General features: G+C 60.4%; 3 protein-coding genes across 7 annotated transcripts in view; all 3 read left to right on the top strand.

Moving 5' to 3' along the window:
• Positions 1 to 7,268, top strand: part of IKZF4 (IKAROS family zinc finger 4) — a 38,867-nt gene extending 31,599 nt beyond the window's left edge. For 2 of the 5 annotated variants that reach the window (XM_062510942.1, XM_062510941.1), the window contains one exon: positions 2,180 to 4,839. In XM_062510942.1, the coding sequence (XP_062366926.1) occupies positions 2,180 to 2,865 (686 nt within the window). In that variant the 3' untranslated portion in view covers positions 2,866 to 4,839. Of the gene's footprint in view, positions 1 to 2,179; positions 4,840 to 6,963; positions 7,095 to 7,224 lie in introns of those variants that run through there. The other 3 variants (XR_009934067.1, XM_062510940.1, XM_062510939.1) reach the window with 3 other exon arrangements.
• Positions 7,225 to 10,364, top strand: RPS26 (ribosomal protein S26). Its single transcript, XM_062511060.1, has 4 exons — positions 7,225 to 7,294; positions 8,340 to 8,517; positions 9,663 to 9,793; positions 10,272 to 10,364. Exons 1-4 carry the CDS (start codon positions 7,232 to 7,234, stop codon positions 10,305 to 10,307), a joined length of 408 nt encoding a protein of 135 aa, XP_062367044.1. The 5' UTR covers positions 7,225 to 7,231; the 3' UTR covers positions 10,308 to 10,364.
• A 1,677-nt stretch (positions 10,365 to 12,041) lies between these two features.
• Positions 12,042 to 14,131, top strand: LOC134054852 (potassium/sodium hyperpolarization-activated cyclic nucleotide-gated channel 2-like). The gene is made up of 3 exons (XM_062510846.1): positions 12,042 to 12,872; positions 13,028 to 13,615; positions 14,060 to 14,131. Exons 1-3 carry the CDS (start codon positions 12,042 to 12,044, stop codon positions 14,129 to 14,131), a joined length of 1,491 nt encoding a protein of 496 aa, XP_062366830.1.
• Positions 14,132 to 14,230: the final 99 nt, after the last annotated feature.

Here is a 14,230-nt window from a genome sequence, read left to right as displayed (position 1 = left end):
TCTCCTCTCAAAATAAAAAATAACTCCTCAAATTAATAAAAGCACCTTGAATTTGAAAAAGCCTCTCCCTCGAATTAACAAAAAGCTCTTAAATTAAAAATATTCACCCTCTAATTAGCAAAAAACTCCAGTTTAAAAAAAATGATCCCTCAAGTAAGAAAAAACCCTTTAAATTAAAAAAATCTCCCCTCAAATTAACAAAAAAGCCCCTTAAATTAAAAGAACCAATGAAGTTCAATAAAGGCCTTAAATTTTAAAAATTCCTGTTCAAATTAAGCAACCCCCACCTTAAATAAACTCTCAAATTAACAAAACACCCCCTCAAATGAAAGAATACCTCCAATTAAAAAATTCTCCCCTCAAATTAACAAAACAAGCCACAAATTAACAAAAAAACCTCAAACAAATAAGACTCCCTCATATTAAAAAAATACCCCTCATAAAAAAATCTCTCGAAGTAAAAGAAACACTTAAATTAAAAAACCCTCTCAAATTAAAAAAAAAACCCTCAAGTTAAAAAATCCTCCCCCCAAATACAAATAAAAACCCCTTAAATTACAAAAAAATGAGATCAAATTTTTAAAAATCCTGAAATTAAAAAAAATATCTCTTAAATTAAAAAAAAAAAATCACATTTAAAGAAAACCCTAAAATTACAAAATTCCCTCCTCAAATATTGGCTTTTGATAGAATTTTTGGGGCATTTCCCCACCTCCCTCCCCCCATTATTTATTAATATTTTGGGGTTCATTTTGATCATTTTGGGGGTGTTTGTTTTTTTCACCCCCCCCCAATAAAAATCCCAATGGAATTTCAGATATTTTTTTTTCCTCCCTTCATCTCCTGCTCTCTGCCCCATTCCTGGGAAAAATGACCAAAAAATTTGGGGTGAACCAGCCTGGGATTCCCCCAAACCTGGTGGGGAACTGCTGAATCCCAAACTTTATCCAAGGAATTCCTGGAATGGGATGTGGGGAGCTCCAGGATCCTCCCCCCACCCCCCCAGCAGGGTTTGGGGTTTTCTTGTCCTGCTGATCCTGACCCTAAACCCAAACTGCCCCATCCCAAGCTCTCTGTCTGGTTTTGGGGTCCCCAGATCCCAAATTTCCCCATCCTGTGATATTTGGGTGTCCTCAAACCCCAAATCTACCTCATCCCGACCCCTCTCTGTGGTTTTGGGGTCACCAAACCCCAAATTTTCCCCATCCTGTGATAGTGAACTGTTTGGGGGTGTCCCCAAACCCCGGACCTGCCCCATCCAAACCCCTCTCTCTGGTTTTGGGGTCCCCAAATCCCAACTTTTCCCCCATCCTGTGATACTGGGGTGTCCCCAAACCCCAAATCTGCCCCATCTTGACCCTTCTCTCTGGTTTTGGAGTGTCCCAAACTCCAAATTTTCCCCATTCTGAGCCCTGTCTGTGATACTGAAGTGTTTGGGTGTCCCCAAACCCCAATTCTGCTCCATCCAAACCTCTCTGTCTGGTTTTGGGGTCCCCAAACCCCACATGTCCCCCATTCTGAGCCCTCTCTGTGATATTGGGGTGTCTGGGAGGTGTCCCCCAACCCCAAACCTGCCCACCCCCACTCAATGAATTTGGGGTGTCCCCACCGCAGCCCCTCTCAGTGATTTCGGGTTATCCAATCCCGCTCAGTAAATTCGGGGTGTCCCAACCCCTCTCAGTGATTTTGGGGTACCCCAAGGGTGTCTCCATCCCACCCCAGCCCCTCTCGGTGATTCCCGGTTATCCCCGCTCCCCGAGCCCCTCCCGGTGATTCCCGGTTATCCCCGCTCCCCGAACCCCTCCCGGTGATTCCCGGTTATCCCCGCTCCCCCAGCCCCTCCCGGTGATTCCCGGTTATCCCCGCTCCCCGAGCCCCTCCCGGTGATTCCCGGTTATCCCCGCTCCCCGAGCCCCTCCCGGTGATTCCCGGTTATCCCCGCTCCCCGAGCCCCTCTCGGTGATTCCCGGTTATCCCCACTCCCCCAGCCCCTCCCGGTGATTCCCGGTTATCCCCGCTTCCCGAACCCCTCCCGGTGATTCCCGGTTATCCCCGCTCCCCGAGCCCCTCTCGGTGATTCCCGGTTATCCCCGCTCCCCGAACCCCTCCCGGTGATTCCCGGTTATCCCCGCTCCCCGAGCCCCTCCCGGTGATTCCCAACCCCTGTTCCCTCCCCCAGGTGAGAAGCAGATGCGTTTCGCCCTCTCGGAGCTGCCCTTCGATGTGAGCCCGGGTTTCGAGAAGGACTCGGAGCTGGTCCCGGCCCGCGGCCACCCCCTGGACCCGCCCTACGCCGGCCCCCTGTCCCTGCTGGGCGCCGGGGACCCTCTGCGCCCGCTCCGCCTGGCCACCAACTGCATCACCGAGGTGACCCCGGTCATCAGCTCGGTCTACACCCAGATCCAGGCTCTGCCCGCCCGCCTCGAGCTGCCGCGGGGCCGCGATTCCTCGGAGGACGGCGCCGAGGGGATCCCGGTGATTTTCCGCAGCCGCGATACCGCGGGCTCCCCGTCCAACGGCTGCCAGGATTCCACGGACACCGAGAGCATCCAGGAGGAGCGGGCTGGGGGCGGCAGCAGCCGCCACAGCCCGGCCTACGCCAAAGAGGAGCCCAAGGAGGAGCCCGAGGGCGCGGCTCGCTGCTTCCCCAAGGAATCGCTGCGGGTGCTCAACGAGGAGGGCGAGCAGCTCCGGGCGTTCTGCTGCGAGCACTGCCGCGTGCTCTTCCTGGACCACGTCATGTTCACCATCCACATGGGCTGCCACGGCTTCAGGGACCCTTTCGAGTGCAACATCTGCGGCTACCGCAGCCAGGACCGCTACGAGTTCTCCTCGCACATCGTGCGCGGCGAGCACAAGATTTGAGGTTGGAAAAGTCCCCTCCCCTTCCTGCCTCTAACTCGTTTCTCCTCCCTTCGGTTTTCCACTCCTGTGTCGTGCTCGGTAACCGCAAAATGTGAGGTTGGAAAACTCCCCTTGTCTCAAATTCCACTTTTTTTCCCCCTTCGATTTTCCCTGATCGTGCGCGCCGAGCACAAAATGTGAGGTTCGGAAAAAATCCCCCCCCCACCCAATCTGGAGTTCTCTGTTTTTTCCCTGATTTTCCCTTCTCACATCGTGCTCAGCGAGCACAAGATTTGAGGTTGGAAAAGTCCCCTCCCCTTCCTGCCTTTTTGATTCTCACCTTTCTCCTCCCCTCGGTTTTCCACCCCTGTGTCGTGCTCGGTAAACACAAAATGTGAGGTTGGAAAACACCCCCGTCTTAAATTCTCTTCTTTTTTCCCCTCGATTTTTTCAGATTGTGCGCGCCGAGCACAAAATGTGAGGCTGGAAAAACAAATACTCCCCATCTGGAATTCTCCTTTTTTCCCCCCTGATCTTCCTTTCCCATTTCCACTCCCACATCATGTTCAAAATATGAGGTTGGGGAAAAAAAATCTCCCCTTCCTCAAATTCTCTTTTTTCCCTGATTTTCCCCTCTCGTTTTCCCTTCTACATCGTGCGCCAGGAGCACAAAATGTGAGGTTGGAAAAAAAATCCCTCCCCTTGACCTCAAATTCCCCTTTTTTTCCCCCTACAATTTTCCCCTCCCATCCTTAGGGCATGGAACTGTTGTGTTGTTTTTATGTTTTTCTTTTGATACTCCTTTGCACTGACTTTGGCTATAAAAACAAAACAAAAAAGTATTCAAAAAACAAGAAAAAAAAAATCCCAAAAAACCAGAAACCCACCCCAAAAACCCGACTGGCTCCGCCCAGGGGGAGCCCTTAATCCTCCTTTTTATAAACGGAGTTATTTAAATATTGAATAGGAAAGGACTTTTTTTTGTGCTTTTTTTCTCCCTTCCCCCTGTTATTTATTAAGCTTTTGAGTTGCTCTTTTGATAATTCTTGGGGTTTTTTACCCAACAAAAAAAAAAAAAAAAGAAAAAGAAAAAAAAAAAAGAAAAAAGTCTCACTTGAATTTTTAGAGATTTTTGGAGACTGTTCCCCCCCTTGCCCTGCTCCCGCCGGCTCCCGGCACTGCCCGGTCCCATTCCCGGGCTAAAGGAACCTCAAAATTCGGTGCTAACCCCCCCCGGGACCCCCCAAAATCCAGCCTGACCCCCCCAACCCCCCCCAGCCCGGGGAGAGCTGCCCCATCCCGAGCTTTAACCGGGGAACCCCGGAATGGGACGTGGGGACCCCCATCCCAAATCCTTCCCCAAATCTCCCCGGAGACTTTCCCCCATCTCCTGACCCCACTGGGGTCCCCTGCAATGAAGGATGAGGGTCCTGGGGTCTCCTCCTCTTCCTCAGCACAATCAGGGTGGGACCCCCAGATCTGGGAGCCCCCCCAGGTTTGGGGTTTAACAAAGGGGGAGGAGCTCGGGGGACCCCAATCTCAGCCTTTGGGGACCCTCGGATCTGGGGGGGACCCCTTGCTGCAGCCTCCCATCCTTAGGGACCCCCAAGCCCTCGGGAGCTGGGGGACCCCCCCAGCTCATGGGGACCCCCATCCCATCCCCCCAACCCCTCAGAACTGTGGGATCCCCACCCATGGGGTCCCCCACCCCAATCCTACACCCATGGGGACATCCAGACCTCCATCCCTTTCTTCTGGGGACCCCAATCCCAAACCCCACCCCTCAGTGCTGGGGGACTCCTTGCTGCAGCCCCCTCCCCACTTGGGGTCACCCCAGCCCCACACCCCAGATCCTCACCCCTCATTTCTGGGGACCCCCGACTCAATCCCCCACCCACAGGGACCCTGAGGCTCCCACCCCTTGGGTCTGGGGGACCCCCACCCATGGGGACTCCACCCCTGGGAACTGGGGACCCCCACCCTTGATGACCCTCAGGCCCCCTCCCCTCATCTCTGGAGACCCCAGCCCCAGCCCCCACCCCTCGCTGCAGCCCCTCACCCGTGGATCCCAGCCCCATTTCCCCTGAGGCTCTGGGGTCCCCTCGAGATTCTGGGGGTCCCCCCAGCCCCATTTCCGCCCGTGGCTTTGGGGGTCCCCCCCACCCCAATTCCCCCCATTTTGGGGGGTCCCACACCCCCGGCCCAGGACGCATAAAACGCCCCCGCGGTGCCTGCGGGGGCCAAACCAAAGCTGTCCCCGAGCAGGGGACACCCACGAGCACCTCAGCAGCGCCCGCTGCCCCCTCCCCTCAATTTGGGGGATTTTGGGGGATTTTCCCCCTTTTTTCCCCTTCTCCTCCCCCTCCTCCACGGCGCTCAGGGGGCCCCCCCATTCCCAGCCGCCCTTTTGGGGGTGCCCCCACCCCTTCCCCCAGCGCCCGAACCAACCCAAAAAAGGGGGCTTTTAACCCAAAACAGGGTTCTGAACCCCAAAGTGGGGCTTTTCTAACCCAAAAACAGGGGCTTTCCACCCCAAAAAGGGGGTTTTTTAACCCAAATCTCTGCCGTTTCCAACCCCTCTTGGGTTGGTTGGGTTGGGGTTTTTCCCCCCCTTTTCTGTTTCTTTTTTCCATTTTTCTCCTTTTTTCCCTTTTTCCCCCTTTTCCATTTTATTTTTCCCCCTTCTCCATATTTTTCCCTCTTTTCCATTCTCTCCCCCATTTTCATTCTTCTCTTCCCATTTTTCCCCTTTTCTTCCCCCTCTTTTTTTTCCTCCTGTTCCATTTCTTCACCTTTATATTTTTTTTTCCTTTTTTCCACTTTATTCTCCCTCTTTTCCATATTCCTCTCCCCTTTTATCTCCCCTTTTCAATTTTATTTCCCTCTTTCCCATTCTTTTCTCCCCCTTTTCCATTTCTTCTCCAGTTCCCATCCCCCTTTTTTCCCCCCATTTTTTCAGTGTCAGACCCAAAACTGTAGGAATTTTCTAAGACCTCCAGGTGACTTTATCCCTGTAAATATCTATTTTTTAAACCCGACAGATGAAGAACAAATGAGGATGTGCAATACCCCAGTTTTTCCCCAAAATCCCTAGGAATTCATGGATTCGCTGTTGTCTTTTTTTTTCTCCTTTTTTTTTTTTTTTTTTTTTTTGGCTTTGCCCTTTTTTGTGAGGTTTTGGACTCGCTTTTTGACCCTTTTTGCCCCCTCCCAAAATTCCCCCTTTTCCCGGGAGCTTTTGTATCTGTAAAATATTGTAATTAATGATTTGTTGTAACGAGATCTACTGTAAGTTTTGTACTGTACTGGCTGAGGCTCTGGTTAAAAATAAACAGGAATAATTTAATGTGCCCCCCCCCCCCTCCCCGAGCCCCAAAAATCCCTTTCCTCACATTTGGGGGGATTTGGGGAACCCCAGGGAGGGACAGGGGACATTGGGGACACTCAGGAGGGGACAAGGGGCAGTGGGGACATCCAGAAATGGGGAAAAGGACACTGGGCTCTCCTTTAGGGTTTTTTGGGGGGACACAAGTGACGTTGGGGACCCCCAGGATGGGACAGGGGACACTGGGGACACACAGGAGGGGACAAGGGACATTGAGGACATCCAGAAATGGGGAAAAGGACACTGGGGACACTCAGGAATGGGGGAAAAGACATTGGGGAAGAACAGGAGAGGACAGAGGACATTGGGGACATCCAGAAATGGGGGAAAAGGACATTGGGGTCTTCTTTAGGGGTTTTAGGGGGACACAAATGGCATTGGGGACCTCCAGGGAGGGACAGGGGACATTGGGGACATCCAGAAATGGGGGAAAAGGACACTGGGGTCTCCGTTAGGGTTTTTTGGTGGGACACAAATGACATTGGGGACCGCCAGGATGGGACTGGGGACACACAGGGATGGGGGCAGGGGGACATTGGGAGTGTCTTGGAGGCGTTTTGGGGAACGCAGGACACTGGGGACACAGGGAGGGGAAAAAAGACATTGGGGTCTCCTGGGTTTTTTTTGGGGGGGACGCAGGACTTGGGGACCCGCGGGGTTGGGGACACCCCCACATCCCTGGGGATGCGCGTGGGGGGGAGGGGACATCCCCCCCTCCGGACTCCATTTCCCAGCAGGCCTCGCGGCGGGCGCGCCTTGCGGGTGACGTCACACGCAGTGCGCGGGAGGTCTTACATCGCGGGAGCGCACGGATCCCTCCGCCCACCGCAGGAAAAATAGTCCCCACACCATCTCCGTTCCCGTTAATTCCCCCCCAACTCCCGACGCCCACCCCCAGCCCCACGTGCCCCGGTGCCTCGGGCGGAGCCGCTGTGAAGCCTCCTCGGGTGTCCCCGCGGGGACGGGAGCGGCGGCCCAGCCGGTTCCGGGCGGAGGTAGCGGATGAATATAAGCGCGGCGGTGCTGCGGCCACCCCTCTTCCGGTTCTCCCTCAGAGCCGCCATGGTGAGCGCGGCGTGGCCGGCAGGGCGCGGGAGGCCCTGGGGGGCTCGAACGGGGCTCGGTGGGGCACGAGGGGTCTCGGGAAGGGATGTGGGGCCCATATGGGGCAGGGGGTGCTGAGAGAGGCCCTTTGGGGGGTGGGTGGGGGGGCGTGGGAGGGGCCCTGAGGGGTTTGGGGGATCTCGGAGGGGGACGTGGGGTCCGTGTGGGGCAGGGGATGCTGAGGGGGGTTTTGGGGTTTCGAGGCGAGACACTGGGGGGGAGGGTCCGTGTGAGGCAGGAAATGCTTCGGGGGTGACTTTGGGGGTGGATGTGGTCTTTGTGGGGCGGAAGGAAACCCCAAAGCTCTTATGGGGCTGGGGAAGATACAGGGACGCCCCAAGGCCTTTATGGGGCCAGGGGGTTGCGGATGGAACCCTTGGGTGCTCCGGGGTTTTTATGGGGTGGGGACACCTTTGGTGTGAGGATCCCGGGAGTCTCCAGGGTTTTTATGGGATGGGGAGGGATACAGGGAGACCCCAAAGCTCTTGTGGGGCTGGGGGGGGGTCATAGACGAGACCCTTGGGTACTCTAGGGTTTTTATGAGGCTGGGGGCAGCTTTATGGGGAGGGATTTCTGGGTTTTTGTGGGGCTGGGGGCAGCTTTATGGGGAAGATCTCTGGGTTTTTATGGGGTTGGGAGGATCTCGGTTTTTTTTCTGGGGTTGGGGACAGCTTTATGGACAGGATCTCTGGGTTTTTGTGGGACTGGGGGCATCTTTATGGAGGGATCTCGGGATTTTATAGGGCTGGGGGCAGATTTATTGGAGGGGATCTCTGGGGTTTTATAGGGCTGGGAGCAGCTCTATGGGGTGGGGTCTCCACGGTTTTTTTATGGGGCTCGGTGCAGCTTTATGCGGAGGATCTCTATTTTTTTTTTTTTTTTTTTTTTTTTTTTTTGGTGGTGCTGGGGGCACCTTCAGGATGGGGATCTCTGGATTTTTATGGGGTTGTGGGGGCAGCCTTGTGGGAGGGGTCTGGGGTTGATTCCCGCCCCTCTGCCGGCACAGACCAAGAAGAGGAGGAACAATGGGCGTGCCAAGAAGGGCCGCGGGCACGTGCAGCCCATCCGCTGCACCAACTGCGCCCGCTGCGTGCCCAAGGACAAGGCCATCAAGAAATTTGTCATCAGGAACATCGTGGAGGCCGCTGCTGTCAGGGACATCTCCGAGGCCAGCGTGTTCGACTGTGAGTTTGGGCTGGTTGGGGAGATGTGGGGGTTGGAACCCCAAAAAATATCCCTCTGTGCGGCCCTGCCTAGGTCACTGTGTCAGCCCCTAAAAGGGTTTGTTTGGTTGGTTGTTTGTTTGTTTTTTTTTTTTTTGTCGCTTCAAAAATCGTCCCAAATATCCCACACTGTTCCCCTCAAAAAGTCATCCCTGTCCCCTCCAAAACAGCCCCTTTTTTGTCCCTGAAATAGCTTCTCTGTCAACCCCAAAATAGCTCCCCTTGACCCCTCTGAATAGCTCAGTTGACCCCATAAAAAGCCCAGTTTTTGCCCCCAAAAGAGCCCCGTTGTCCCTCCCAAAAAAGCCCCTTTGTCCCCCAAAAATAGTCTGTGACCCTCAAAATAGCCCCTCTGTCAACCCCATAAAAGCTGCCCTTGACTCCCCAAAAGATCTGACCCTGCTCACTTTGTCACCTCCAAAACAGCCTCGTTGTCCCCTCAGAATTGTCCCTTTTGCTCGCCCCAAAATACCTTGTTCTGTTCACTGTCACCCCAAAAACAGCCCCTTTGTCACCCCAAAACAGCCTGCCCTGATTCCCTCAATTAACCCACCCTGTGACCCCCAGAACCGGCCCACCCTGCTGCCACTGCCCCCCAAAAACAGCCCCTGTCACCCCAGAATGGCTCCTCTTGACCCCTCAAAAATCCCCCTAAAACAGCCCCCTCCCCTAGTGCTCCTGAAGAGCTGTTCTGGGAGGTTTTTTAGGGTCTCGGGGGGCTGGTTTTGGGGTCTCTGGGGGTGTTTTGGGGGTCTCCGCTCTGTCCCAGGGATGGTTTTGGGGCTCCTGGGTGTGTTTTTGATGTCCCTGGCCCCCATTTCCCCCTCCCCAGCCTATGTGCTCCCCAGGCTGTCCGTGAAGATGCATTACTGCCCTGGGGGTGTTTGTGGGGTCTCGGGGTGTTTTTAGGATCTCTTGGTGTGTTTTTGGGGCTGGTTTTGGGGTCCCTGGCCCCCATTTCCCTCTCCCCAAGCTCTACGTGAAGCTGCATTACTGCCCTGGGGGTGTCTTTAGGATCTCTGGGGTATTTTGGGGGTGCCTGGATCTGGTTTTGGAATCTCTGGGTGTGTTTTTGGGGTCCCTGACCCCCGTTTCCCCCTCCCCAGCCTACGTGCTCCCCAAGCTCTACGTGAAGCTGCATTACTGCGTCAGCTGCGCCATCCACAGCAAGGTGGTTCGGAACCGCTCCCGCGAGGCCCGCAAGGACCGGACCCCCCCGCCCCGCTTCCGCCCCGCCGTGAGTCCGGGGGGGTCCCGGGGGGGGTCCCCGAGGGGTCCCAGAGGTGTTCGGGGGTTCCTGGGGGGGATCTTGGATGGGTCCCACAGTGACCGCACCCCCCCTTGTCCTCCTTCCATCCTGCTGTGGGTCTGTGGTTCCACCCTTCTGTGGGTCTGGGGGTGTTTGGGGGTGGGCGCTGGGGGGACTGCACCCCCGCCATGGGTCTGGGGGATTCTGGCAGGTGTCCTGGGGGGATCCCAGGGGGTTCTGTGGGGGTCTCCAAGGGGTCTGGGGGTGTTCCAGGGGTGTTACGGAGGGTCCTGGAGGGTTTTTTTTTTTGGGGGGGGTGGCCCTCAGGGGCCTGGGAGGAGTCCAGGGGAGTCCTGAGGGAGTTTTGGGGGGTCCTAAAGGATCCTTGGGAGGGGGGGTCTGGGGGGGGTGCCAGGGGTCTGTGCCCTCCCTCCCCCAGCACCCCTAATTTTGGTTCTCTCTGCAGGGAGCAGCCCCCCGGCCCCCCCCCAAGCCCATGTGAGGAGACCCCGGCCCAGTGCGGGACCCCCCAGTGCAGTCAATAAAGGATCAGCCCAGAGCTGGCTCCGTGTTTTTTGGGGGGAACTGGGGGAGGGGGGTCTCAGCCCCCTCGTTATGGGGGGAAATGGGGGTCCCCCCGTATTGTGGGGGGGGGGGGGGGGGAGCTGCTCCAAGCCTGGCTCCATTTTTGGGGGGAATTGCTGGCGGGGGGGGAGTTTGGGGTGCTCTGATCTTGCTCTGTGGTTTTGGGGGGATTTGGGAACTGGAGGGGGTCTCAGCCCCCTTGTTTTGGGGGGGCTGCCTTGGTGTCCTCAACCCCCCTTGGGTTCTGGGGGTGCCCCCGACCCCTCCCCTGAGCCCAAACCTTGTCCTGGGGGGAGCTTGGGGGTCCCCAAATCCTCCCCAGGGCCAGGAGCTGCCCTGACTGGGGGGAGAAGATGGGATGGGGTCAGACACCCCCCCCCCTCCCCCCCCCGTTTTTGGGGATACTGGGGAGGGGCTTCACCCTGGGAGCTGCATTGGGAGGGGGGGGCAGCAGCCGGGCCCGAGCCGCTCCCCGTGTTTTGGGGGGGCTCGACCCCCTCCCCGTATTTTGTGAGGGCTTCGATTGTCCCCAGTTCCCCCGGGGCGTTTTTGAGGGGGGAGGATCCGTGGGACCTGAGCCGCTCTCCGTATTTTGGGGAGCTCGACTCCTCGCCTGTTTTTGGGGACTTCAGCAATCCCCCAACCTCCCGTCCGGTTTTTTTTTTTTTTTTTGTGTGGGGGGGGAGCGGGGGGTGGTCTCGGAGGGGAGAACTTTGCTCCAGGGCCGGAGAGGCTGAAGCGGGCCGGGGGGGGGGGTCCGGACGGGGCCGAGCCCGGGCCGGTGGGGGCGGACGGTCCCGGTTCCCCCGCCCCGGGCGCGGCGGGCGGGTCCCGGGGCGGGCCGGGGAGGAAAGCGGGGTGTTCCCCCCTTCTCGCAGTCCCCGGCGCTGCCCCGCCCGGCCCGGCCCGGCCCGGCCCCGCCCGCCCCGCGGCCCCGCGCCAGGTGCATTCCCGGGCACGCTCCGCCGCTACCGGGGCCCCGCGCACGGAGCCGCGATGGAGCCGCACCGGGAGCGGCTCCGGGCGCTGCCGCTGCTGCTGCCGCTGCTGCTGCCGCTGCTGCTGCTCCGAGCCCCCGCGCCCGGCTCCGCGCAGGCAGGTGAGCACCGGCACCGGCGGCGCACGGGGGAACCGGGACTGCGCCGCGGGATCGGCCAAAGGGGAAACGGGGAAACACCGGAGCGCTCGGGGGTCCCGGGATGGGCGGCGGCCGTGGGAGCGCTCGGGGGTCCCGGCGGTGCTGCTGTCTCGGTTCCGCCGGTACCGGACCCCGAGCAGATCCCGGTAATTCCCGCTGCCGCTTACCTCGCGGGGGAGTCCCGGGATCCCCCCGCGCTGTCCCGGAGGGGACCCCACGGCTCCGAGGGTACCGGGGGTGGCATTGAAACGCCCCCCGGGACTGCGGCTCCGGCGGGGCCGGGGCTTCGTGGCTCTTCCCGAGCTCGGTGCCCCTTTCCGGGACTCGGTCCCGAGCTCGGTGGTCTCTCTCGGGGGTCGGCCCCGCGCTCGGTGGCCTTTCCCGGGGGTCGATCCTGGGGTTCGGTGCCCCCTCCCCGGCTCGTTCCCACTCCCGGTTCCCCCTCCCGCGCTCGGCACCTGCGACCCCGCAGCTGCCCGGGCTAATTTTAGGCTGCGGGGCCGGGTCCCGGCGATGCCTTTGGGATCCCGGGCGCGACCCCCGATGGGGACGGAGGGGAGGAATCCCTTCAGGGGGGACCCCCGGAGGGTTCCCGGCCCTTCTCGCGCGGCGCCGCCGCACCCCCGGCACCCCGGAAGGGCCGCGGCCGCCCGGGAGTTGTTTTTCAGTCCCCAAAGGAAAAACACCGAGGGCTGGACGCGCAGGTGGGGCCGGCGTCACCCCGAAACGCCGGGGGTGCCCGGGGGTGCCAGGGGTGGGGGGCACACACGGGGGACCCCCTCGCTGTGTCTGTCCCCTGCTCTATGTGCCACCGGCGACGCCTCGGGTGCCACCCACGGGCTCCGGATCCCCCGGCGAGAGAGAGAGAGAACAGTGCGGGGCTCAGGGACATCTCGGGGGGCTCGGGGACACCACGGGGACAGCGAGGGGAGGGTCCCCAGCTCGGCACCCCCCAAATCCCCGTCTCTGAGAGCCCCCTTTGTTCGGGGCCGGGGCCCGGCGCACACAGCCCCCTTTGTGCCGCCGCCGGGGCCGAGGGCAGGAGGTCGCTCCGAGCCCCTCCCGGTGCCCCCCCCCCGGGTCCCCCGGTGCTATTCCTGGCGGCGGGGGCCGCGGTGGCACGCGGCTGATAGCGGGGACGTGCCGGAGCTGCCAGCGGGGCCCCGCGCTGATAACGCCCGGTCCCGCCGCCGCCGCGGCGCCCGGGAGGGGTGGGGGGGACCCAGCATCGCCCCCCACCCTCCCCCGGGCAGGTGCACCCGGGGGTCGCGCCGCCCAATCCCCCAGTGGGACCCTCGGAGCCGCCAGAGCTGCCCCGAGGCTCTCGAGGGTCCGGGGGGAGCGGCTGGATGCTGCCCCCCAACACCCTGAGGACACCCCCCGTGTTTCGTGGGGGTCGCAGCGCTCCCTGTTCCGGGGCCCCCCCTTGCCCATCCCCTGGGCGGCGGGGCTGCCATCGCAGCTGGGACCTTTTTATAGCCCCTTCGTTGCTCAAATAGCCCGGGCCGGGGCGGGGGGGGGCCGTCCGTGCGTGCCCCGAGCTCCGCGGCCGCCCCCGGAGGGGTCCCGGGCCGGACAAAGCCGCCTTTGACCGCAGCCCCCCCCCCCCCCCCCCCCTCCCCGCGCCGGGGCCTGAGTCACGTCTGCCGGGTCCGGGGTGGCCCCGCACCCCTCGGTGCCCCCGGGGGTCCCGGTTTGGGGGGCTCGGCTCCCCCCCCCCCCCCCCCAGTCCCGCTCGCCACAATCGCGGCTTTGTGCGGTGCCAGGGGAGGGGGCCCCGCGCACAAAGGGGGTTCTGTGCGCCCACGGAACAGCGCGGGGGGGACACCGAGCCCGGCACCCCCGCGGGGACCCCGCGCCCCCGGAGCCGGGGGTGTCCGCGGGGCTCGGCCCTCGGGGCGGTGGCGGCGGCGGGGCCGAAGTCCGGGCGGGCGTGGCGGGGCGGGGGGGCCGTGCCCGAGGCGCCCGCCTTGCGCAAGCCTCGCCCGGCCGGTTCGGGCACCGCGCTCCGGGAGCCGCGAGGGAGGGGACGGGACGGGACGGGACGGGGTGGGGGAGGACCTGGGGCGGGGACAGCGCTGGGGGCGGTGGGGAGGGGTGGGGGGGACAGGGGGGGTGTGGGGGAGGACAAAAAGGAGGGGACAAGGACACCGTGGGCAGGACATGCAGGGGACAGGGACGTTTGTGGGGGGCACCATGGAAAGGACAGGGACCCCGTGGGAGCACTGCCATAGCCAGGACGCCACAGAGGGGACAGGGACACTGAGGGGGGTTCGCGGCTGTCAAGGGAAGGATGTGACCGGCTCAGAGGGGACAGGGACCCCACAGAGGACATTGCTGTGGCCACCCAGGGGAGCGTATGACCACTGAGGGGTGACAGGGTCACCACGGGGGCCATGGCCACCAAGGGGAGGACAGGACCAGCTTGGAGGGGACAGGGACCTCAGAGGGACATCAAGGGGAAGAGGTAGCCATTGAAGGGGTGACACAGCCGTCACTGAGGGGGTCATAACCATGGCCACCATGTGCAGGTCATGGCCAGCTCGGAGGGGACAGAGGGACATCAAGGGGTGGCCATTGAGGAGGTGACACGACCACCGTGACCGGCACGTGCAGGACATGGCCAGCCGGGAGGGGACATTGCTGTGACCGTGCAGGGGTGCCGTGGCCACAAGGGGGTGGTCCTGGTGGCCGTGGTGGCC

The sequence above is a fragment of the Cinclus cinclus genome, chromosome 30, assembly GCF_963662255.1.
Source record: "Cinclus cinclus chromosome 30, bCinCin1.1, whole genome shotgun sequence".
Lineage (NCBI taxonomy): Eukaryota > Metazoa > Chordata > Aves > Passeriformes > Cinclidae > Cinclus > Cinclus cinclus.
The sequence above is the reverse complement of the archived record's forward strand: the minus strand, read 5'-3'. Positions and strand labels throughout refer to the sequence as shown.

Excerpts from the sequence above, each read along its gene's own strand:
- RPS26 (XM_062511060.1), top strand. The coding sequence starts at position 7,232 with ATGAATATAAGCGCGGCGGTGCTGCGGCCACCCCTCTTCCGGTTCTCC. Across the intron at positions 7,295-8,339 it reads TCTCCCTCAGAGCCGCCATG|ACCAAGAAGAGGAGGAACAA; the intron begins GTGAGCGCGGCG and ends CTGCCGGCACAG. Across the intron at positions 9,794-10,271 it reads CGCCCCGCTTCCGCCCCGCC|GGAGCAGCCCCCCGGCCCCC; the intron begins GTGAGTCCGGGG and ends TTCTCTCTGCAG.
- LOC134054852 (XM_062510846.1), top strand. The coding sequence starts at position 12,042 with ATGCCTTTGGGATCCCGGGCGCGACCCCCGATGGGGACGGAGGGGAGG. Across the intron at positions 12,873-13,027 it reads TCGAGGGTCCGGGGGGAGCG|CCCGGGCCGGGGCGGGGGGG; the intron begins GCTGGATGCTGC and ends TTGCTCAAATAG. Across the intron at positions 13,616-14,059 it reads CGGGGACAGCGCTGGGGGCG|GTCATGGCCAGCTCGGAGGG; the intron begins GTGGGGAGGGGT and ends CACCATGTGCAG.